Genomic DNA, 24,423 nt, shown 5'->3' on the forward strand with positions numbered 1-24,423 from the left:
AGCTTCACTGAAACTAGAGATGTTTGGTACCAAACATCTCATATTAATAAGCCCACACTGATGCAAGTGATGGATTAATTAATACATGCACTCAGAGGGCACCTTAGAGGTGACGCCTGAAAAGCTACTGACTATTAGTGAACTTGTGGACTGGTGCAGACCAGCCTGCCACCACCATCCACAGACAGGTTTCTGACCCTCTGTAGGTGAGAGTTTGCACTCTTTGAGGGCAGAAACAATGTCTGCTCCGGCCGGCGGTGTTGTCACCTCCTCCAAGCAGGATGGCAAAGTGACCAGCATATCAAGGCAGGAGGCTTCAAAGGCCTCTGCCGCCTTTGATATATGACCCAAGCATATGACCCAAGGCTTCCCCAGATAGGGGAAATGCCACTCCCTGCCCGGGGCCCTTTTGGCACTAGGACAAGCAGGAAAACTAGCTAGTTAGGAGCCGTGTCCTTCTCTCATGATAGTACCACCCCAAACATGGGCTACCTGATGTGGACACAACGGAGCGTGTTTTTAGGTCAAGCCTGGGAAAGCAGCGCATGCGCTGCTCTCGCCATGGAGAGGACCTTTTGGAATCAATTCTGCCGAGGGCTTGCATGCACGCGTTTGCATGGACAAAGATGGCTGCTCTCGCCATTTGTCCAAAGCAAACAACATGCGCGTGTCCGTGGGACTGTGGACAGTCCGACGCCATTTTCTTGTCCTAGCAACTAAAATGGCGCTTCGCGTATACTAGCCATTGACACAAAGCGATCGCTTTCACTTTCGCTTTTACTTTCACGGCCGCCTTTTTGTTTTACAATAGCGATCGCTTTCACTGCCGCTTGTTATCAGCTTTCACCTCGGCAACAGTTTTGTTCTCAGCCCATCAGCTCTACCTCACCACTATCTCTGACCCCCCCCCCCCACCCTCAACCAGGTGTGAGCCTCCTCTCTACAAGTTCAGACTCCACTGTAGGATGAGTCCCCAAGTACTCACAGCGCAATGTGTTTTCTGCGGCACATCAGAGGCTGTCTGGTCCCGGGGCCCTCATTCCTGCCATCTGATTACCAAGGGTCGGCATCGGATGTTAATGAGGGTCTGGCAGCAAGAGGGAGGGGGTGGGGCACAGTGCCAGGGGCGTGACAGTACGCTCTACCCGTGTCTGTCTGCACGTCGCCCTGTCCTGTCTGTCTGCTTCACCCTCCGCCTGCCAGCCTGTTGGACAGACAGACAGACAGAGCACAGACCGAGATGTATGTTGAGGGACACATCACCCCATGGGCACTCTGCCATGGTCTCAGACTCTCGTTCAGATGCAGGGGATTGGCCCCAGGGCCTGCTGCCAGCATTTCACCTGCATGGCTCCTCCTTTCAACAGGGCGCTCTCGCTTCTTTCCTGTTTCCTTTACATTCCCCCTCCCTCCGTCTCTCTCTCCCCACACACACTCCTCTTTCTCACACACACACACTCCCCCTCTCACAAACACAAAAACACCGTCTCTCTCTCTCTCTCTCCCATAACACTGCTCACTTTCCTGCACATAAGTATCCCCGTTATATACACCAGTCACGCATAAATGTCACACTACCTCACACACGAACCCCACAAACATCACACTCCCTCACACACCAACCCCAGGGGCGTGACAGCACGCTCTACCCGTGTCTGTCTGTGCGTCGCTCTGTCCTGGCTGTCTGCTTCACCCTCCATCTGCCAGCCTGTCTGGGCAGCTAGTTGGACAGACAGCACAGAGCGAGATGTTGAGGGACTCATCACCCCATGGGCACTCTGCCACGGTCTCAGACCCTCGTTCAGATGCTGGGGAGCGGCCCCAGGGCCTGCTGCCAGCATTTCACCAGCGTGGTTCCTCCTTTCAACAGGGTGCTCTCGCTTCTCTCCTGTCTCCTTTATGTTCCCTCTCCCTCTGTCTTTCTCCCCCCACACACACGCCTCTCTTTCTCACACACACACACACACATACTTCCCCTCTCACAAACACAAAAACACTGTCTCTCTCTCCCATAACACTGCTCACTTTCCTGCACACAAGTATCCCCGTTATATAAACCAGTCACGCATAAATGTCACACTCCCTCACACACGAACCCCACAAACATCGCACTCCCTCATACACGAACCCCACAAACATAACACTCCCTCACACACGAACCCCAGGGGCGCGACAGTGTGCTCTACCCGTGTCCATCTGTCTGCGTGTCGCTCTGTCCTGGCTGTCTGCTTCACCCTCCGCCTGCCAGCCTGTCTGGGCAGCTAGTTGGACAGACAGACGGAGCAACATGCTGAGGGACACATCACCCCATGGGCACTCTGCCACGGTCTCAGACCCTCGTTCAGATGCTGGGGAGCGGCCCCAGGGCCTGCTGCCAGCATTTTACCTGCGTGGTTCCTCCTTTCAACAGGGTGCTCTCGCTTCTCTCCTGTCTCCTTTATGTTCCCTCTCCCTCCGTCTCTCTTCCCCCACACACACTCCTATCTTACACACACACACACACACACACACGCGCACACAAAAACACTCCCCCTCTCACAGACACAAACACTATCTCTCTCCCATAACGCTGCTCACTTTCCTGCACACAAGTATCCCCGTTATATACACCAGTCGCGCATAAATGTCACACTCCCTCACACACGAACCCCACAAACATCGCACTCCCTCACACACGAACCCCACAAACATCACACCCCCCTCACACACGAACCCCACAATCATCACATTCCATCACACACAAACTACACACTACACAAGCATCACACTCCCTCTCACACGAACCCCACAAACATCACACATGAAGCACAATTATCACACTCCCTCACAAACGAACCCCACAAACATCACAGTCCCTCACACACTAACCCCATACTCCACAAGCATCACACTCCCTCACGAACCCCACAATTATCACACTCCCTCACACACAAACTCCACAAACATCACAGTCCCTCACACACTAACCCCACAATCCACAAGCATCACACTCCCTCTCACAGAAACCCAACAAACATCACATGTACCCCACAATTATCACACTCCCTCACACACAAACCCCACACTCCACAAACATCTCACTCCCTCACATACAGCCCCACACTCCACAAACATCACATTCCCTCACATACAACCCCAAGCTTCTCCGCAAACATCACACACTCACAAAATAACCCCACACTCCCTCATATACAAACCCACACTTCTCCACAAATATCAGACTCCCTCTCATGCAACCCCACACACACACCACTACCTCAAATACTAACCACACACTCCACAAACATCACACTCCCGCTTATACAAACCCACACTTCCAAGATCACGCTGCCTCACATACAATCACACATACATCACTCCCTCATATACTAACCTCATACTTCAAAATCATAACAGTCCCTCACATGCGAACCCATACTCCACAAATATCACACTCCATCACATACAAACCCATAAACATCACACTCCCTCACACACGAACCCCACACTCCACAAAGATCACATTCCCTCACAAATAACCCAACACTCCACAAACGTCACTCCCTCACATGCGAACCCCACACTCCATAAACATCACACTCCCTCACATACAAACACACACTCCTCTACAAACATCACACTTCCTCACACACAAACCTACAATCCTCCACAAACACCATGCTCCCTCACATACACAAACATATCAGTCTATATCACACTTGTCTTATACACCCCACTCTCAGTCGCATGTACGCATAACGCGTTCTCGCTGACACATACATGATGCACACCAAACTCTCTCTCACATACAGCTTCTCACATACACACACCAGAAACAATACACGCACACATAAATGTCCATCACACACACAAACACACACACCAGTCTTTTGCATACCCACAACCCAAACTCTCTCAGTGCCACTGCCCTGCACCAGCCCCAGGTCCCAGAGAGGCCCCCATTGGCTGGCACTGTTTACAGGTGCTTCACAGACTGGCCCATAGCAACCCGAAACCTTCTTATAACAAGCATTGAAAATGCAATAGGTCTCGCCTTTGATTAAGTTAAAGCCATTTGCTTTGCTAATGGTATTGTACAGCAAAGCAAATGGCTTTAACATAATGGAAGGCGAGACACTGGCGAAAACGTGTTCCCCAGCTACATGATGGTTTACTGACAATAAGGATGTTCGGTATCAAATATCTCGCACTGATAAACCCACACTGATTCCAGTGATGGATTTAAGAATACATGCACCCAGAGGGCACCTTAGAGGTGCCCCCTGAAAACCTACCATCCCCATGTGTGCTCCCAGACAGTTTTTTTGGTTTTTGCCAGTCTGCCCCCCGAAACAGTCTTTCTGACCTCCTAGGATGAGCAACTCTGCTCTCAGGAGACCCAGAAGAAAAGCCTGTCCAGGAAGAGGGTGTAGCCCACTCCCAAAGGATGACCTGCTGATTAGCCACCTTGGGCACGCAAGCTTGAAAGAGCTGCCGTCTTAGGAATGGGAATCTGGCTCCACTCACAGAAGAGGAAGCCACCCCCTTTTGTCCAGGACCTCCTTGGCACCTGGACAGGTGGGAAAATTAGCTAGTCGGGTAGGCGTGCCATCTTCAGGCTAGTATCAACCCTACAGTGGGCTACTGTGAGGTTCACACGAATTGTTTCAAGAACAACCATCTATGTGATGGCATAATTAGGAATTCAAGGACAGGGTTATGCCCACTTCCCACAGAAAGTGGTCATATAGGGCCACAGTGACCCCCAAGGGACAGTAACCCATTGACTACTACCCTACACTGGCCTGTCTGCATCCCTCATTGAATACTGTGCCACAGTCAACACATCCAGCAGCTATTCACTCCAGGAACCTGGGAAGACTGCCTGCCTTCGAAAAAACCTCAAGACCTCCAGTGAACATCGGATCTGTTCGGAAGAAACTCCAAAAGAGAAGACTCTAAGGCCTCTGGAACTGCCAAAACCCGACACCCAAAGTCACCATTGCCCATGGCCCGAGTTAAATTGGGCCAACAGTGTCAACAAGGTCCACCAGCCCTCCAAAGTTTGAGTCTATCGTGGTTTCACCCCTCCTGGATTCCTCAACGTCGCCTGCAGACTCTGCACGCAGGCCCCCATCAACCACAACTGCTTTGGTAAGGAAAAATGCCATGCCTAAGGACACCCCTGCACCTGTTGCCCCTGGGCCTTGGAGAAGAGGACCAAAGCCCCCCTCTACCCTCCCCGTCCCAGAGCATCGCAATGCTTGAGCCCACTTGCTGGTTCAGTCCAACTGCCCTCCTGGCTGGAGCATGCAGCCTCTTTCCGCAGTGACCGATATCCATTGAAATACATTGGGTTTCCAATGCTAATTTACACCCGGCCACAGGTGGTGTCTTGTTGGTGCTGCCTTGGACCTTGTCCACCACTCATTTTAACTCCTGGAATTTGGTCTTGTAAGTCGCTGTACCATTCCTGTTTGTAGAATTTGTTCTTCCTTCCATAGGATAACATTGCAGTACTCAGACATTGCACTGTGTCCACTTTTTTAGCTGAAAAGATTTTATATTTAAAAACATACTTACCTAAGGAAAATGCTACTTACCAGTATGCATCTTTTCTTGGCATGTAGAGATGTAGATCCTTTTGCATAGATCGCCATCTGGTGTTGGGCTCGGATGTTTGCACTTTGTTATTGTAGAAGTCTTTGTAGTCACGAGATAGGTGACTCCTCCTTTGGTTAGTAGTGCGCATGGGCATCGACTCCATCTCCAGATTGTTTTCGCCATAAAGGGTGATGATGGAGTTAGTTAGAAGTAGAAAAGATGTCCATGTGTGATGTATCTAAGTAAGATAGTACTGCAACACATAGGTGTCCGGGGAGGCGAGTGGGCATATGCGGATCTACAGCACTACATGCCAAGAACAGATGCATACTGGCAAGTAGCATTTTCCATTTGAGGCATACGAGCAGTAGATCACATACTTTTGCATAGACTATACAGCAGTTACCCAGTTAGCGGTGGCTACCTGTATGTGTTGCAGTAGTTTGAAAAAGTGTTCTTAGTACAGCCTGGCCCACACTAGCTTGTTGTTTTGCCTGCACATCTACACAGTAGTGTTTTGTGAAAGTGTGCGGTGTAGACCATGTTACGGCTTTGCAAATGTCATCCATGGGGATGTTTCCTAAGAATGCCATGAATGCCCCTATTTTGCGTGTGAAATGCACTCTAGGGGAAATGGAATACGTACGCTTTGCTTCTTGGTAGCATATTTGAATGCATTCAACGATCCATCTGGCAATTCCAGCTTTTGATATAGGATTGCCCTTGTGTGGTGGTGAGAAAGCTACGAAAAGTTGTTTAGTTTTCCTGAAAGTTTTTGTCCTTTCAATGTAGTAAAGAATAGCTCTTTTGATGTCAAGCGTATGAAGAGCCCGCTCAGCTACTGAGTCTGGTTGAGGGAAAAATACTGAGAGCTCAACAGACTGGTTAAGATGGAAAGCTAAAACTACTTTAGGTAAGAATTTAGGGTTTGTCCTAAGAACAACTTTGTTGTGATGTATTTGCAAAAATGGTTCTTGTATGGTTAATGCCTGGAGTTCACTTACTCTTCTGAGAGATGTGATGGCCACAAGGAAAGCTACTTTTCATGTGAGGAACTGTAACATTTATGTAAAGGTTCAAATGGGGGACCCATGAGCCTAGTAAGGACAATGTTTAGATTCCATACTGGAGAGGGTGGAATTCTGGGAGGAATTTTTCTTTTAAGGCCTTCCAAGAATGCTTTAATGGGAGATACCCTAAACAATGACAAGTGTTGTCTGTTTTGGAAGTAAGCTGCTATAGCAGCAAGATGTAATCGTATGGATGTGTATGCCAGATTACATCTTTGTAGATGCAGGAGATAACAGATAATTCTTTTGAGTTGAAGCATCTAGTGGATTGATTGTGTTGTTATTGCAGTAAATAACCAATCTTTTCCATTTAGCTGCATAGCATTCTCTAGTGGTAGGACATCTAGCTTCTATAATGACGTTCATACAGTCTGGTGGGAGATTGAGGTAACCAAACCCTAAGACTTCAGATTGCTAGGTTCAGTTGAGCTGGTTCTGGATGTCTTATCTCTCCATGGTTCTGTGTGAGAAGCTTTGGGGAAAGGTGCAGCTTTTGGTGTGGAACTACTGAGTTCCAGCAGTGTCGTGAACCATGGTTGTCGTGCCCATGATGAAGCAACCAGGATAATTGTGAGAGAAATGTTGTTTGAGCTTGCGCACCAGTAACGGAATGAGCGGGAGAGGCGGTAAAGCGTATGCAAATATGCCTGACCAGTTCATCCATATCGTATTGCCTTTGGACAACGGGTGTGGATACCTGGAGGCGAAGTTTGGGAATTTTGTGTTTAGATGTGTGGCAAACAGATCTAGGTCTGGGTGGCCCCACATTTGAAAAAACGGATGAAGAACTTGGAAGTTCCCATTCGTGAATCCGCTGTTGTTGACGACTGAGCAGATCCGCAATTTGATTGTGTATCCCAGGTAGATGCTCTGATAAGAGGTATATCTTTTGAGGAATGGCCCATATCCAAATGCTCTGTGCTAAGAGTAAAAGCTGCAGAGTGCGTCCCCCCCCCCACCCCCCCCCCTGTTTTTGTATATAGTACATTGCTGTCATGGTATCCGTCCGGACGAGGACAGTTTTGCCTAGGAGATGTTTCTGAAATGACTTTAGGGCGAGAAATATGGCCAGTAACTCCAGGTGATTGATGTGGAGGATTTTTTGTTGAGGGGTCCACATACCTTGAATGGTGTGGTTTAAGAGATGAGCTCCCGAGCCGGTGAGAGATGCGTCCGCTGTTAGTACTATTTGTGGAACCGGGACTAAGAGCCACCCTTTGGAAAGATTTTGTGTGCTCCACCATTGCAGAGAGCGATTTGTGCTGCTGTCCACCAACACCAGATCTGTAAGATGAACTTGAGCTTGGTTACACTGTTGTGCTAGACATTCTTGTAACGGACGCATTTGGAGTCTTGCGTAAGGGACAATTAAGATGCAAGAGGACATCATCCCTATTAACTGCATGAACACTCGAGCTGGTACTGGCTATCCTGGCTGGATTGGGGTATGCAAGGGCTTTGGAAGTATCTATTGTTGCACCTAGATACTGTTGGATGTGGGACGGTTGGAGATGTGACTTGGTGATGTTTATTGTGAATCTTAAGTTGTGCAGCAGTTGGATTGTGTTGTGTGTTTGTTGTACACAATTGCTGCGTGACATGAATGTGTTGTCTTCTTAAGTGGGCTGCTACCACTGCGAGACATTTTGTGAAGACTCAGGGAACTGTTGTGACCCCGAATGGAAGGACTTTGAATTGGTAATGTTGTCCGTCCACTACGAACCGTAGGTATCTCCTGTGAGCAGGGTGAATAGGAATGTAGAAGTAGGCGTCCTTGAGATCTAAAGTGGCAAGGAAATCACCTTGTTGTAGCAGTGGGAGGACCTGTTGTAGCATGACCATGTGGAAGTGGTCGGATTGTATGTACAGGTTTAACGGTCTGAGGTCCAATATTGGCCTGAGAGAGCCGTCCTTTTTGGGAATGAGGAAATAAAGGGAGGAAACCCCCGTACCTTGCTGGTGTAGGGGAACCGGTTCTATTGCACATTTTTGCAAGAGAGAGGGAACCTCTTGCTTGAGAAGCTTTAGATGTTCTGTGGACATTGGACGTTGTTTGGGAGGTATGTGGGGGGGGGGGGAGGGCTAGAAGTATGTTCCAGGCAGTAACCATACTGGATAATTTGTCTTACCCACTTGTCTGTGGTGATGGAATTCCAGACAGGTAGCAACTGTGATAGTCTTCCCCCGACAGGAGTGGAGTGGTCTGGCGGGAGTGGAGGGATGTCACTGTTTCGTGGTGGGGGAGTTGCGGGTATTAGAACCACGTCCTCTGCCCCTGTTGCTATTGCCTCTGTAAGTCCCTCTAAAATATCCTCTGCTAGGGAAAGTTTGAGTGGGGCTTTTGCATGTTGAAAAGGTCTTTTCTGTGCTAGTTGTTTTGGAGGCACCCCTATAAGAGGAGCGATGAAAGGAACCTCTACTAGTTGTTGCTTGTAGAGCCCCCATGGATTTGGCTGTTTCTATGTTCTTTTTCATCTTTTCTAAAGCTGTGTCCACAGCAGGTCGAAACAAGTGTTCCTGATCCAAGGGTTGATTGAGGATGGTAGACTGTACCTCTTGTTAGGGCACATTTAATTGAGGTGTTTGTAATTAATTTCTCTTCTTTTATAAGATCGTTTGCCTTGGTCTTATATTGGTCTGGGAGATGCTGCGTGAGCTTTTCAAGCTCATCGAGTGAGCCCTGTCATACCTTGCAAGTAAGGCTTGTGAGTTGGCGATACGCCAGAAGTTTGCCGCCAGGGACACAACTCTTTTACTTGATGAAGTAGTTTAGACTCTTTGTCTGGCGGAGGTGCATCACCTGTGGTTTGGGAATTTGCCCGTTTATGGGCATTCGCCCCTACCAATGAGTCCAGAGGAAGTTGACTTTTAGTGTAAACTGGATCACTTGGAGCTGATTTGTATTTTTTTCTCAATTCTAGGATTGAGTACTCTAGCTCTGACAGGGTCTTTAAAAACCTCAGGGGCATGTTTAATCATCCCTTTAAGCATAGGGAGAGTGTTTGTTGTTTTTTGAGGCTGTGAACATGTCTCTAATAAAACATCCTCTTCCAGGGGGTCTGAATGGAGTTGAACCCGATGGTATTGTGCAGCTTTATTTACTAGTTGCGCAAACCATACGTTGTCATCTGGAGGGGATGGTCTGGAGGGGTATAAATCTGGCTCGGGTACATCTGGGACATTATAATCTTCCCAAGAGTCATGAGGTGGACTACTGTGGGTGTCATCATCAGTATCTGTATCATGATGTGGTGGGTCTATGTTTTCATCCCCATCCCCTAAATCCTCATGGTCATCTTGTGTTACAGGTGATAGAGGAGGTATTAGAGAGTGTGCTGGAGAAAGTTTAATGGCTGGAAGCTGTGGAGTTGGTGAAAAAAAGGCCTCATAGGTGAGGTGGCTGAGTCTTTTTTCTTTGAGGGTATCTCAGGTGTTTCTGAGGTGTCCAATTTCCTCTTTTTAGGTGGTATAGAGGTGACTTGCCAGTAATGGAGTCAATATGTAGTGTCTTTTGCTTAGGATCCGGTGGATCTGGATGGAAAATTTCCTTGGATGCACTGTCTCTTTTCGGCGCCGAGGACTTAGGCTCAGAGTGGTGTTTTGGCCTATCTTCCTTAGCTTTAGGAGGAGTTTTTGTGTCCTTTTGCTTAGGTGGTGTTTTCGACTCCTAAGATTTCGGCAGTTTTTTTGGATCCGAAGTTTTGGATGGAGTTTGCTTTGGTGCTGAAGTGTCTGGTATTTTGTGTTCTGTGATGTGGCTGTATCGATCCCGAGCTGCCTGAAGGCTTAGTGGGCTTTGGAGCCGGGCCCGGAGGCAGAGCTTCTGACGCAGTATCACGGTGTCGACCCAGACCCGAAGGTGAAGGTGTTACCGGAGCCTTGAGTTTTTCCGGGGCTTCGACGTCAGTACTCACGGTTCGTTGACCTGGAGTTATCGACTGGTCTTCTAAGTCGAATCTGTTGGCTTCGGAGACGCTGGCTTGTTTCTCTACGGTTCCGGATCGTCGGGGCCTACCTCGAAGATTTCTTCTGGCGACGAGACTGTTGATCTGGACATTTCGTGACGTCGAGCCCGGCGATCATGTATATTCTTCTTGGACCTGAAAGAATCACGGGCCTGGCAGTGTCAACTCTCGTGTTCTGGAGAGAGACAAAGGTTGCAGACCTCGTGGAGATCTGTGTGTCGGAATTTAGCCCCACACTTACATTTTTTAAATGGAGTCCTTTCCATATGCTGGTTGATGGCGCCGATCGACCTAACGGCCCACATCGACGACCGGACTCTAAAATCTCTTTGTAAAGTAAATGCGCGTCGAGAGATCGCGATTGAAACAATACCGTTGAGCATTGAGAGCTTTGCGGGTCGAAAGGGAATCGAAACGACACCGACCTAGAGCGCAGCAAATCACATCCGAACACGATGGAGGAAAAAAACAATCTGGAGATGGAGTTGATGCCCATACGCACTACTAACCAAAGGTGGAGTCACCTATCTCGTGACTACAACGACTTCTACATTAACAAAGTGCAAACATCAGAGCCCAACACCAGATGGCGATCTATGCAAAAGTATGCGATCTACAGCTCATATGCCTCGAACACTATTTTTCTCTGATGCCTAAACATATATAAAGATACTTGATATTTTTATATAAATTGGTGTAGATCGCCTTCTTGAGTCGTGTGTGTCATTTATTGGTCATTGTGTGCATTTGCAAAGGTCTTGCACTCCTCTGTGTAAGCCTAAGGCTGGTTGACCACATTACCCCCAATAGAGCACTTTGGGATTGCATTGCAAGCCCCTGTCCACTCATAAACGAACCCCTGGACTCTTTACATAGTATAACAGATTCTTGATAGATCACATAAAGAGCCAGGATATGACTGGAGAAGGTGCATTTAGGAGCAATGCTGCTGGAACCAAAAGTGGAGCTTATGCAACAACAACTGGAGAGGCCTTTAGCAAAAGATTCGCAACAAGGCCTGGCACCGACAGCAGATAGGGCGGGCTCAGCGAATGGTCAGCTGGCGCCATGAGCAGACGTGTGACTGGGTGCTCGGCTGGCATTGTGGGGCTTGAAGGCTCTACAGAAGAGGAGAGCCAAATTGAAAATATCTAGCATTGCCTCTCTGAAGGTTGCTAACTGCCAAAGATGGCCCTGGGAACTTGGATACATCTTTTGCAGGATTAGAAGAGGCTGAGAAAGGAGGCAATAGGTTTTACTTCTTGCAGGCCTGCTGCTCCTTCCTAGCCTACGAATGCAAAAGGGAACATGTATCTCAGGATTCAAAGTTGTGTTTTGGCCCCTGACACCACAGACTATGGTCATGAAAGCCTATGGCTGACATCTGTTTGTGACATGGTTTAAAACCTGTTGTCTTCGTTGGCAACATTCTTTCTTCATATGCCAATATAGTATGTTTTCAAGAAAATGTTCGAATTCAAATGACAATCAGAGAAGTGGATCTCCAAATGTATATCAAAGGGTGCAGAAAAGAGACCTGCAAACAGCCTGCAGGGGTGGTGCCCACATACAGCTGTGTGTCATCATGTCTGGGGTAAGATGGAGTCACAGTGGATGCAGACAATACCACCTACTGGGATAGGAGATATGTAAGCTTTTTTGGCTGCAGTCTGGTGCCTGGGAGGATTCAAAAGGTGAGAAATCTGCCAATAGAAGTATTGGAAAGGGTGTCAGGCTATAGCACAATAACTCAAAGAACCACCCAACACAATGGGTGTCAATTTCCTGCACAATACACCTTAGATAGAGCATATACGAAGACCCAAAACATGTTTCCATTTCTTGGGAGCAGTCACAAAACATACGTAACAAAGCACAAGAATATACACCAGTCTCACCTCATCAAACAGGTCGATGGCCCTGTAGGGTGATCCTCTTTCTGACACAAACCCAGCAAATGCCATGCCTTCCAACACCTTTGTGAGGAAATCATCTTCGATGAGACCCCGTTGACCAAGGAATGCAGCCTACCAGGGGAACAAAGGCAGTAAAGATTAAATATGCAATACCTGCATGCGAACACACTTCCAGGCACAGCAATGTTTCTTTAATTGATGGAGACTTGGCACTGTGAACAAGTATACACCCCGACAGATACAGCATCACATCACAGATGCACATTGGAAGGTTGTATAGGGAAGAACAAGGAAAGAAATGACCTGACGTCAAACACATAATACTTAAGAACATGCCTCTACAGTTCACAAATCTGATGTTTATTGACAGAGATAAAAGTTGCATCAAAAACTCTGCGAGTATATTGTAACTACACAGCAAATGTGGGATATGTAACTAACAGCAAAGTTCACAACATTTTAAACAGAATCCTCTGTTTGACAAGTTCATTCACAGAATCTTAATGGGCAAGAATAACCAAATCAGCAGGCACCAAGACACTTAATTAACAGTTTATATAACACCATTAACATGTTTCATAAGAAATAAAACAACTGACAAGGTACATTTTGAAGTAAGTGGTGAAACACTGCTTGTTATCACTACATCAGGATAGTCAAGTGTATACAGTGGATAACCGGAGTATTCGGGTGACGGTAAGGGAGATACTAGGAACTCCCTTTGGGTTGGGCCCTGGTGATTCTTGGGTCTTTTTCTTCACTTTCCTTGCCCCCTCCTTCCCGTGAGGTGAGGCATCTACCCGCGCCGTTTTATCCCTGGTTCCTTCTCCTCTACCGGACAGTGTCGAGGGGAGGGGTGCACTTAATGGGTATCTGCTACAGCTGCTGTCGAATTTTTTGTTTACCATGTTCGATGCCTTGGTTGTTCTTAGTACGATTTGGTGATATAACCTTAAAACGCAATTAAGATGTAGTTTCACATGTTGTACCTTTGAACAAAATTAGGCAGCGTAGCCACGTGCCAGGCAAGAAGTTACTACTGTAGTGGGTTGCTTGGCCTAAAAAAAGTTCCTTCTGCCGTCTAATGTATAGTTTTATTCTATGTAATACTGGCATGGGTGCTATGCTGTTATACTATATATTAGGTGTTAGAAATGGGGGTCTCTAGTTGGCAATGGCTGGCCACTGTCCAAGTAGGGACCCTTCTTCCTAAGTCAGAGTAAGCAGCCTACCCCCTTTGACAACCCCTGCTCAACCCTGGGGTAACGTAGCACGAGCAGCTAGGCTTATCTCAGAGGCAGTGTGTTAAGCATTTATGACCATACACAGTAATATAATGAGGAACACTACAAATGGACACCACTCAAGTAGTTATGAAAAATAGGTATTTTTATATAGACTTAATCACAAGACCAATAACAGTAAAAATCCACAATACGATAAAAATATAATTACTTTAGAAATGCTGCAAAAATAGTTCAAGGTGCACAGAAGGATGTTTAGTTTAAGGCAGTGGTCTCTGCGACCCTTTTACTCACAAAGTATCTGGTTCCTGTAGCAAAGCAACAAAAATGTCGCTAAGGCGTTGTAGCGTTAAACTTCCTCACGCTAACCAGCGATGCGTTGAATCCTTACCGCAAGGGAGGATGATGCGCTGGGTTGCGGGCAGGACAAAGCGACAAACTTCCTCACGCTAAGCCGGTGATGCGATGAAATCCTTGCCGCGAAGGGAGGATGATGCACCGAGCCTGTTGCGTGTGCGATCTTGCTGCGTTGACAAAGATGGCGCTCCGCGAGGAAGCGACGATCCGGATTCGATGCGGGGAAAATGGCGAACGCTCGGCGTCCGTGCTGCGATGATCCTGTTGCGATGATTTTCAGATAGCGGGCGTTTTCGGGCCCGCTGACGAATGATGCGATCTTCTTGGGGATAGCGAACACTCGGCGACAGCGGAGCGGCGATTTTCCTCACGCTCACCAGCTGCAGCGGCTCGCTAACGGGGGTTAGCGACGATCTTCAGCGCTCTCTTCTCAGCAGTAGAAATAGAGGCCCTGGAACACACAGGAGCCTCACCTGCAGATAGTAATCCTCGCTGGGAGGAAACAGGAGGCTGATGGTGGAGTCTGATGTGCCTGAGACTCCAGCAGGAGGCTAGCTCTCTTCTAGCCCTTGGGTGATTGCTGTAGCAAAAATAAAAGTCCAATCAAAGTTCCTTTCCTCTTCTTGAAGTCCAGTGGTAGCAGCTGCAGGCCAGTCCCAGAAACAGCACACAAGGCACAAGGACAGTCCTTCTCTTGCAGATTCCTGTAGCCACACGGACAGAGGTTCTTCTTGTTATCCAGGAGCAATACAAATTGTAGGGGTTTGTGCACAAATATTTATACCCCCAAAGTCTTTGTTCTTAGGGGTCCCAAGCCTCTGAACCCAGCCAGAACCAGTTTTGCCCAGCCCTGGAGCACTTTGTTGATCAGGTTGCATCCTTCCTTTCAGAAAGAGGGGGTCTGCCTCAGACGCACAGTGGGAGGTGGAGCCAGCTTTCACCTTGCCAGGCACAGCCCTATTCAAGTGCAGGAGCTACCCCTCCCCTCACACCTAGGCAGGTCGCTCTATTCAACCCAGATCTGACTCAGCCTGCCCTGTCCCTCCAAAACCAGACAGCCAATACACATGATAGCAGAGCAACTGGAAGGCTTAGGCAAGAAAGTACCTATACTCTAAAAGTGGTAGTTTCAAACACAGAATATAAAAATAACCTTCACTAAAAGATGTATTTTAATATTCTGAGCTCAGGCATACTAGATTCGTTTTCCTACCATGTTCTGTGGGTCAGTTAGGACTATAGGATGTAATAGCCCAGACCTCCCATTCTGGCCTATGGAGAACATGTAGCCTTACAGTAGTGAAAAACGAAATTGGGTGTAATTCACTACTAGGACATGCTACATACAACAGGGCATGTCCTACCTTACACATACAATGCGCCCTATCATACGGGGGGCTTACATGATGCCAAGGGAAGGTTTTAGGGGCTGGGAAGCGGGTGCACTTCACAGCCAAGATGGCAGTTCTGGACTGCACGCAGACACTGCAGTGGCAGGTCTGAGACACACTTTACAAGCTGCTTCTGTGGGTGGCACAAACCAGTGCTGCAGGCCCACCAGCAGCATTCGGTTTACCAGCCCTGGGCACACACCGGCCACGCTACTAGGGACTAACAGGTAAACTGAATAAGCCAATCATGGATGTACCAATTTATATGTCATCTTTACAAAGGGAGCATTCGCGCTGTGGCACTGAATGGCAGCGGCACAGCGCCCAGAGCATCTATAACCAGCAAAAACAGAGGAGACACAGCGAAAAAAGGAAGGGAGACTCACGCCAATGGTGCCAGGTCTAACATTAGGCAACTGCTAAATAAAAACAAGTTACAAAAACAAATTCAGGCAATTGTAAATGACAGTATCAACTGAGTCGCTTTGTCATAATGTCACAAAGAGTACTTCAGGTGACATTGCTTTGCATCTCTGGTGTGTGACACAGGTAAATAAAGCTGCTTTTCCTTCAGGCGACAAAGACAGAAAAAGATGGCCATCGGGCCTTCGCTCAATGCCCTTATTAGGTCTCGCCTGACCCAGCGCATGCGCTGGTCTGGCGAGACTTATTGAGAGGGCTCCAAAAAGTGCTACCAGGCCAGCCTAGAGCTACAGTGCATGTGCGCGGGCGCGCGCGACGTGCTTTACCACGATTACTTTCACTTTCGCGGCCGCACGGCCGCTTTGATGTTTGATCGTCATCGCTTTGCATAGCCAATAGGTCTCGCTTTTGGGACCTTAAAGTATTTAGTTATGCAACTGTTGCATGGCTAAACACTTATAAGGTCCCAAAGGCGAGACCTATTGGCTATGCCAATGCTTGTTATACTTTGTCAAAGCTCAGTTCTGACCCACTTAAAGCACTGATGCTGCATGCAGAACAAAATGGTCACATGCTGTGCATCATTCCGCCATCTAGTGGTTGGGTCCGGAATTGTCTTTTTTTTCTTTTTTCTTCTTGTTTTGGTCGCAGTCGACCACTATTTGGTGCGAGGTACGTCCCCTGAGTGACGTCAGACGGTATCCTGGAGGTCGACGTGCGTGGTGGCCATCTTCGGATTCTTTTTTCTGTTCTTAATCTTTTTTGTAATCCTTGAGATGTTTATTGAATAACTGATGTAGTTCTTTGCTTCTCCACCTGTTTGTTTTCCTTTTAGGGGAGGCCGGGTGGGTCGCATGTGAATCCAGAAAATTCTTCAAGCTGCAAAACTACTCCTACTGGTAAGTAACCATTTTGTTTTGCAGCATGAATCCTATTCTGGATTTACATGCGGTGAATCAGATGATGTAGAGGTTCCTTTTGTGTCTGGGAGGCTGTGGTGAATGGAAGAATTTACAAACAGGTGTTGAAGCACCCTTAGTCCAATTTGAGGGGTATTGGTGGAAAGGCCTAAGCAAATGTCTGTGACCAATTGAGTTAAAGTGTGTTTCCCTTTGACCGGCAGTGTGGCAACCTCGAGGCAAAGGACTGGCATTTCTTGTTCTGCAATGTTGTAAATTGGTCTATCACTGATGTTCCCCAGATGTTGAACAGATACTGTACTGTCTTCTGTTTCAACTCCCATTTGTGGGAGCAGTTCTGTCTGCTGAGTTGGTCCGCTGTTATGTTGTCTACTCCTGGTAGATGTACTGTCTGTAGACTGATTTTTTGTATTATTGTCCATTCCCAGATTTCCTGTGCAAGTTTGCTCAGGGGAAAGAACCTTGTCCCACCCTGTTTCTTCAGATAGAATATTGTTGTTGTGTTTGAATTAATGCTTGTTTCCAGTCCAGGGAGGACCTGGCTTGGCAGTTCGGGCTGGACTGTTCCCATGAGGCACAGGGTCAAGACTGATTTGCATATGGCTGGGTTCAAACTGGAATGGCATGGTGAGGCCCATATTTCTGTACTGGGGTGAATGTATGACATTTTTCTGCATTCTCTCCATCAAAAGTTTTGGCATTTGACGACCCTCAACTACCAACATTTTAACTGACTTAGTGTGTTATTTTGCCCTAGCCTTAATGTAGGACGGTCCTGCATATGCCTGCTTCTCTTCTTTCCTGTAATCCTGCTGTCTTTCAGTGGAAGCAGTCACGGAGTAGAACAGTCTTGCCAAGAACAAAAGGTGTGGGATGTGCATTTGAAGGCGTGAGAGGGAGAGAGAGGTGTGGAATGTACTTTTTGGACTTGAAGTACAGTGTTGTGAGCGGTGGTGCACACATGTGCTCGGTGTTGTACATTGAGAGAAAGTATGTGATGCTATAAGCAGTTGTGCAGAAATTTGTATGGTGTTGGTTGGGGTATGTGAATTATGAGTTCTTACTATTGGCTTTGACATGGTCTCATGTCATTGTTGTCTTCTGATTTTGCCTTGCTTATGAGTTCTGACTATTGGCTTTGGCATGGCTTCATGTCATCTTGTTCTTTGACTTTGACATAAATTCATGTCATTTTGTTGTTTGACTATTGGCTTTGACAGGGCCTCATGTCTGACTTTGCCTAGTTTCTCTGCGTGCACAGAAGTGCTTGCAAGTTGTATGGGTTATTCACATTCAAGGTCTTGCTGTTTTCCTGAGCAATTGTTTTTGTTTAATGTACTCTAGAAGGCCTTGTGAGAGCTTCGTCAAGATACAGGCTGGAAGATGTGAGAATGGAGGAAGGGACGTGAGAGCTCCTTACTGCCATGGGGATGCTTGCTTGGAACTTGGACAGTTCTGGTAAAATTCCTCTTGCGCTGGGAGGAGATCTTTCGCATATCTTCTAGTGTGTTTAAAGCTGAGGGTTGCAGACTGGGAGTTTGGAATCCGAGCGAGGGCAGATGTGTCTATCTCAAGAGTGACCCTGGTAGCTAAAGCTCTGAACCCCGGCTGTGAACTTCCCCGGCCAGAAGTGGGCTAAGATGCAGATGCAGTGTTTGCACCAGGTGATGTATTGAGTTTTGTGGTTATTGCCATTAAGATGTTTAGCCAGTGGCTTTGATCATTTTAGGTGTTTTCTTTGTGGTGTGGGAAGTGCACATCCAGAGTAATCCTCTGATATATATATATCCATCCTAATGGCGGTCGCCAGTAGATAGTTATAGTTAGAACCTATTATCCATAGGAAATCCGCAACATTCTATTTGGGATAACTTTGGCGCCGGTTGACTAATCTTCGCGAAATTTTCAAAACTCGTGGCCCGCTCCGGTCCCCTCCTATCCTGAAAGTCTCGGGGTGATTCTCGTGGGGGGGGGGGGGGTAGGAGGGGGTCCCAAAATGTGTTTTTCCCATGCAATTTTCCACAGGGACCGTTAGTCGCAGCTACAGTCCGAACTGCTGAACGGAATTACACCAAATTTGGCAGAAAGGTAGACCTTGGTTCAGAGTCGTGCCTTTTGCTTAAATGGTGTAAATCCGTTCAGTAGTTCCTGAGAAAATCAAGATCAAAATCCCATATATCTATGGCCGCGCTGGATCCGCGTACCCTGCCGTGCACGAGCTGTATTCTAATTGGCTGTCAACACTCCAAATCAATAAGTGTTGGCAGCCATCTTGTGCCTCGGTGGAACCGAGGCACAAGAAACCTAATAAAAAAATGCATAAAACGCGAAAAGGGGGCAGGGTAGAAACACCCTGACCCCCTAGGCCTGCTCAGGGGGTCCCACAAGGACCCACAAGGCCCCAAAAAAATATATATTTTTTTAAAAATCGGCAAAATCCGCGTTGGGTGCGTGGATCTTGCTGATCAAAAAAAAAAAAAATGAAGCGCGGGCTCCGGGGGGGGGGGGGGGGGGGGGGGGGGGTCAAATCCCGGGGTATTATAAAAATAAACTCCCGGCGACCGCCGCCCCCCAGGGTAAAGTATGAATAATTGAGGGGGGGGGCACATGGTCCCCCCCCCCGCAGCCCCGAGGACTCTAGGGCTTAATAGTTTAATGTGGGGGGGCCTCTAAGGCCCCCCGGGGACCGCCACACCCCGGGGCTCTAATTTATTAACATAGCGGGGGGTCCACACAGCCCCCCCACAGCTCCGTGGACCGTCATACCCGGGGCTTTTTAAAAATAAATAAATAACCTGTGTGGGGAGGCTCAAGCCCCCCACCACACGCCCTGGGAACCGCCACTTCTCCAGGGCACTAAATATTCAAATTGGGGGGTCCGTGATGGACCCCCCAGCCCCGGGGACCACCACCCCCGGGGCTTTGTAAAAGATGGGAGGGGGGCCGGGCAGCCCCCCTCCTGGAGCCTTGTTGTGGACCTGGGGACCGCCACCCCCCAGGGCCGGCTCCTGCAGTGTCCCAGGGTGCCCCCCCCCCCCCCGGGACACTGTAGTGTGCTATTTGGAAGAGAGAGCAGGTTTCCTGCTCTCTCTTCCAAATAGCAAAGCAAAATGCTTTTCAACAGGGGGAGCTGCATCTTAGCAGCTCCCCGTGTGGAAAAGCAATGACGGCTCCCGCAGGAGGAGGGGAGCGGGCGGGACCGTGGGGGGATTGGGGACACCCCCACGGTCCCCAACGGAGAGGGCCAGCCCCGGGGGATGGGGTCCCCGAGGCTACAAGCGGCCCGGGAGGGGGGCCACGCGCCCCCCTCCCCAAAATGTCAATTATTTAAAAAAATAAATTTTTTTTAAAAAAAGCCCAGCCCTGGGGGATGGGGTCCCCGGAGCAATAAATGGCCTAAAGAGGGGGGCAAGGCAGCTCCCCTCCTATATGGAAAAAAATTAGAAGAAAATGGCCATGCCCCGGGGGATGGGGTCCCTGGGGCCGATTATGGCCTTGGGAGGGGGGCCACACGGCCCCCTTCCCGTTTATTTTATTTAAATAAAAAAATTACAGGGGCAGGCCCTGGGGGATGGGGACCCCAGGGCCAAAATATTAGGAAAAGAAGGGGGGGCCATACAGCCCCCCTTCTTAAACAAGAAAAAAAAGAAAAGACCGGCATCGTGCCGGAGGCCACGCCCCCTTCTTGTAGCATTTGCAGAAGGGGAACAAATTCCCCTTGAATACTGAGGGTCCCTGGGGGCCAACTAGCCCACCAGGTACCTCCAGTAAGCGCCACGGAGCTGCGTTGCAGAGTGTTGTAAAAAGGGGCGTGGCCTCTGAACACCTCTCTGCAACACAGACCCCTGGAGCAATCTGGAGGTACCTGGTGGGCTAGTTGGCCCCCAGGGACCCTCAGGATTGAGGAGGAATTCATTCTCCAACTTAAAACACGCCACAGGGCGTGTTTGCAGACATGTCACCTCAGGCCACGCCCCCTTCCTTCACCACTGTGCAAACACGCCCTGTGGCGCGTTTTAAGTTGGGGAATTAATTCTCTTTCAATACTGACGGTCCCTGAGGGTCAAATAGCCCAACAGGTATCTTCAGTATGCGCCAGGGAGCTGCATTGCAGACAGGTGTTCAGAGGCCATGCCCCTTTTTACACCTCTCTGCAACGCAGCTCTGTGGCGCTTACTGGATGTACCTAGTGGGCTAGTTGGACTCTAGGGACCCTCAGGATGGAAGGGGAATAATTTCCCCAACTTAAAACGCGCCACAGGGTGTGTTTGCACAGTGGTGAAGGTAGGGGATGGTGTAGGAAAGTGGCTCTATATGTACTGGACCAAAGTAAAATCAGCCAACCTACGAATTCCGATTTAGTCAACTGTTATCAGGAGAGAACTCAGTGCTGCATCTTTGAGCCCAGTACTGATCCTGAAAAGTAATTCTAACTGTACTTACCAGTAACTTGAATTTCCTTCCATAGGCTAACATTGATTTGTGTCACTGGGAAATTCTTCTAAGTGTGGAGTTTAGGAACTTTAAAATATTCCTCTAAAATCAGCCAAACTACGAATTCCGATTTACTCACCTGTTATCAGGAGAGACCTCTGTGCTGCATCTTTGAGCCAAGTACTGATCCTGAAAAGTAATTCTAACCGTACTTACCAGTAACTTGTATTTCCTTCCATAGGAATCCATTGTCTGGTTTTCACCAGAAAAGTTTCTAAGTGTCAACTTTTAAAATACAATAATATTCCTTAAAAATCACTAGTGTAACCAAAACGCTTTTACTCAACTGTTTACAGGAGATGTCCCAGGACTGAATCTAGGATCCAGTCCTGTGGTTAGAAAAGTAATCCATAAAGTACCTAACTGCATTTAACTAGAAATTCCCATTGAGCTCAATGTTGCATTGGGTTTGAAATTGTGTTGCCAATTGCAACAACTGTAACTACTGTACTCAAAAGTCTATTGCCTATTTGCAAAGTATTTAAACTAAAGTAATTCATTCTGAGAAAGTATATTCTGTAATGTAATGTATAATGTAATTTAAAAAATAAAATATCTAAAAATAGTTTTAAAAAATGTAATAAATCAGTATCAAAAAATAAATATAACAATTAATACTTTTAAAAATTGTCATTTACAAAACCATTGAAATTCACTGAAAAAACCATAGGTTTCAGACATGTTATAGTTAGGAATTAGCAGTTAAAAAACCTTAGAAATTCACTGAAAAAACCATAGGTTTCAGGGGCGTTATAGTTAGCTGGACATTTCACTCATACAAAACCATTGAAATTCCCCCGTTATAGTTAGTTCAGCTAACTATAACTTGTGCGCCCGCAATGCACTGCTGATTGACGTCACATATTACATCACTCATGACATCTCAAATGACATCACTGATGACATCATCCTTGTGATAGAGTGGCAGACCTCCTCTCACCCTAATATAACCTTTGATACGCACACTCAAAAATAGAAACTAACATTTTCTAAACAATGGTCATACCAATACCAGTTACAACAACCTATTCAGTAATTATAAGATCTACATACACCAACAGTCCTATATAGTCACTCATACATGTACTCACTCATCATATGTACTAATACACCTATACATCCTGTTACACACCGCCACTCATCCATAGAGTTACTCACACACATAGTCACTCATGCTAATAAAGAACCAAACATCCATTTAGTAGCATATACAGTTATACACACACCAGCACACTTACTGATACAGAAAGTTACACATAATTACTCTTAAAAAATCACTTAAAGAAACACATACTTATTTATACAGGAACTCTTCCAATATCTCACTATCACATATACTCACTTATATACAGCACTACTCACATATACTAGTTTAAAACATATGTAGTTACTTATAAAGACACTATTGAGACATTCATTCACTCACTAACACACCCATACACACATTCATCCACCCATACAGTCCTGCACACATACTGTCTTCAACACATACAGTGACGTACTTATTCATACATCTATGCACTAAGTAATACCCTCCATTGAACCAGACACTCATACTGATACTCAAAAAACCAATTAATAACCCATGTAGACACTCATGTAGCTACTCACCAACCCATGCAATTACTTATACAAAAAGTGAGAGACTGATACAGATATTCACGTATTTAAACATTACTCATTAACCCATGTATTCACTAAGATACACGTAATCAGTCCGTTATACAATCAATTTTACAAAAAAAAACTACATCATCCATTTAGACATTTCTATACCCATTTATTCTTCCATCGACCTTGAGATCTACATATATAAAAAATATTTATTTTTCAGAAAGCACACATTCACTGGATGATGTCATCAGTGATGTCATCAGTGATATCATCTGAGATGTCATGAGTGATGTCACTGACCATGTCATGAGTGATGTAATATGTGATGTCATAAGCAGTGCATTGCGGGCGCGCAAGTTATAGTTAGCTGACCTAACTATAACGGGGGAATTTCAATGGTTTTGTACGAGTGAAATGTCCAGCTAACTATAATGCCCCTGAAACCTATGGTTTTTTCAGTGAATTTCTAAAGTTTTAACTATAACGTCTGAAACCTATGTTGTTTTCAGTAAAAAAAAAAATATATATATATATATATATATATATATATATATATATATATATATATATATATATATATATATATATTCACTGAAAAAACCATGGGTTTCACACACGTTATAGTTAGGAATTAGCATTTCAAAAACCTTAGAAATTCAATGAAAAAAACAAAAGGAAAAGGGGTCCTAACTATAACTACCTACTGGCGACCGCCAGTAGGTAATATATATATATATTCACTTAAAAAAACCATAGGTTTCACACATGTTATAGTTAGCTGGACATTTCACTCGTAAAAAACCAATGAAATTCCCCCGTTATAGTTAGTTCAGCTAACTATAACTCGCGCGCCCGCAATGCACTGCTGATGACGTCACATATTACATCACTCATGACATGGTCAGTGACATCACTCATGACATCACTGATGACATCTCAAATGACATCACATCATTACGAGTGAAATGTCCAGCTAACTATAACATGTGTGAAACCTTTGGTTTTTTTCATTGAATTTCTAAGGTTTTTTAAATGCTAATTCCTAACTATAACGTGTGTGAAACCCATGGTTTTTTCAGTGAATATATATATATGTGTATATATATATATATATATATATATATATATATATATATATATTCACTGAAAAAACCATAGGTTTCACACATGTTATAGTTAGCGGAAATTTTACTGATAAAAAACCAGTGAAATTGCCCCGTTATAGTTAGTGCTGGCAACTATAACTCACGCGACCGCAATCTTCTGCTGATGCTAATACTGTATTTAGACACTTATTTGCCCATGTCTTCTTCCATACATTTTTAGCTATACATATATTACAAATATTTTTTTTTCATAAAGACACATATGTCATCAGCAGAAGATTGCGGTCGCGTGAGTTATAGTTGCCAGCACTAACTATAACGGGGCAATTTCACTGGTTTT

General features: G+C 46.4%; 1 protein-coding gene across 8 annotated transcripts in view; it reads right to left on the reverse strand.

Annotated features, from left to right (window-relative positions):
• SBF1 (SET binding factor 1) overlaps positions 1-24,423 on the reverse strand; it is a 1,208,265-nt gene that overhangs the window by 738,941 nt on the left and 444,901 nt on the right. For all 8 annotated transcript variants that reach the window (XM_085653743.1, XM_085653740.1, XM_085653741.1 and 5 more), the window contains exon 12: positions 12,517-12,645. In XM_085653743.1, the coding sequence (XP_085509869.1) occupies positions 12,517-12,645 (129 nt within the window). The remainder of the gene's footprint in view (positions 1-12,516; positions 12,646-24,423) is intronic.

This window comes from Triturus cristatus, chromosome 4_1, assembly GCF_964204655.1.
Source record: "Triturus cristatus chromosome 4_1, aTriCri1.1, whole genome shotgun sequence".
Classification (NCBI taxonomy): Eukaryota; Metazoa; Chordata; class Amphibia; order Caudata; family Salamandridae; genus Triturus; species Triturus cristatus.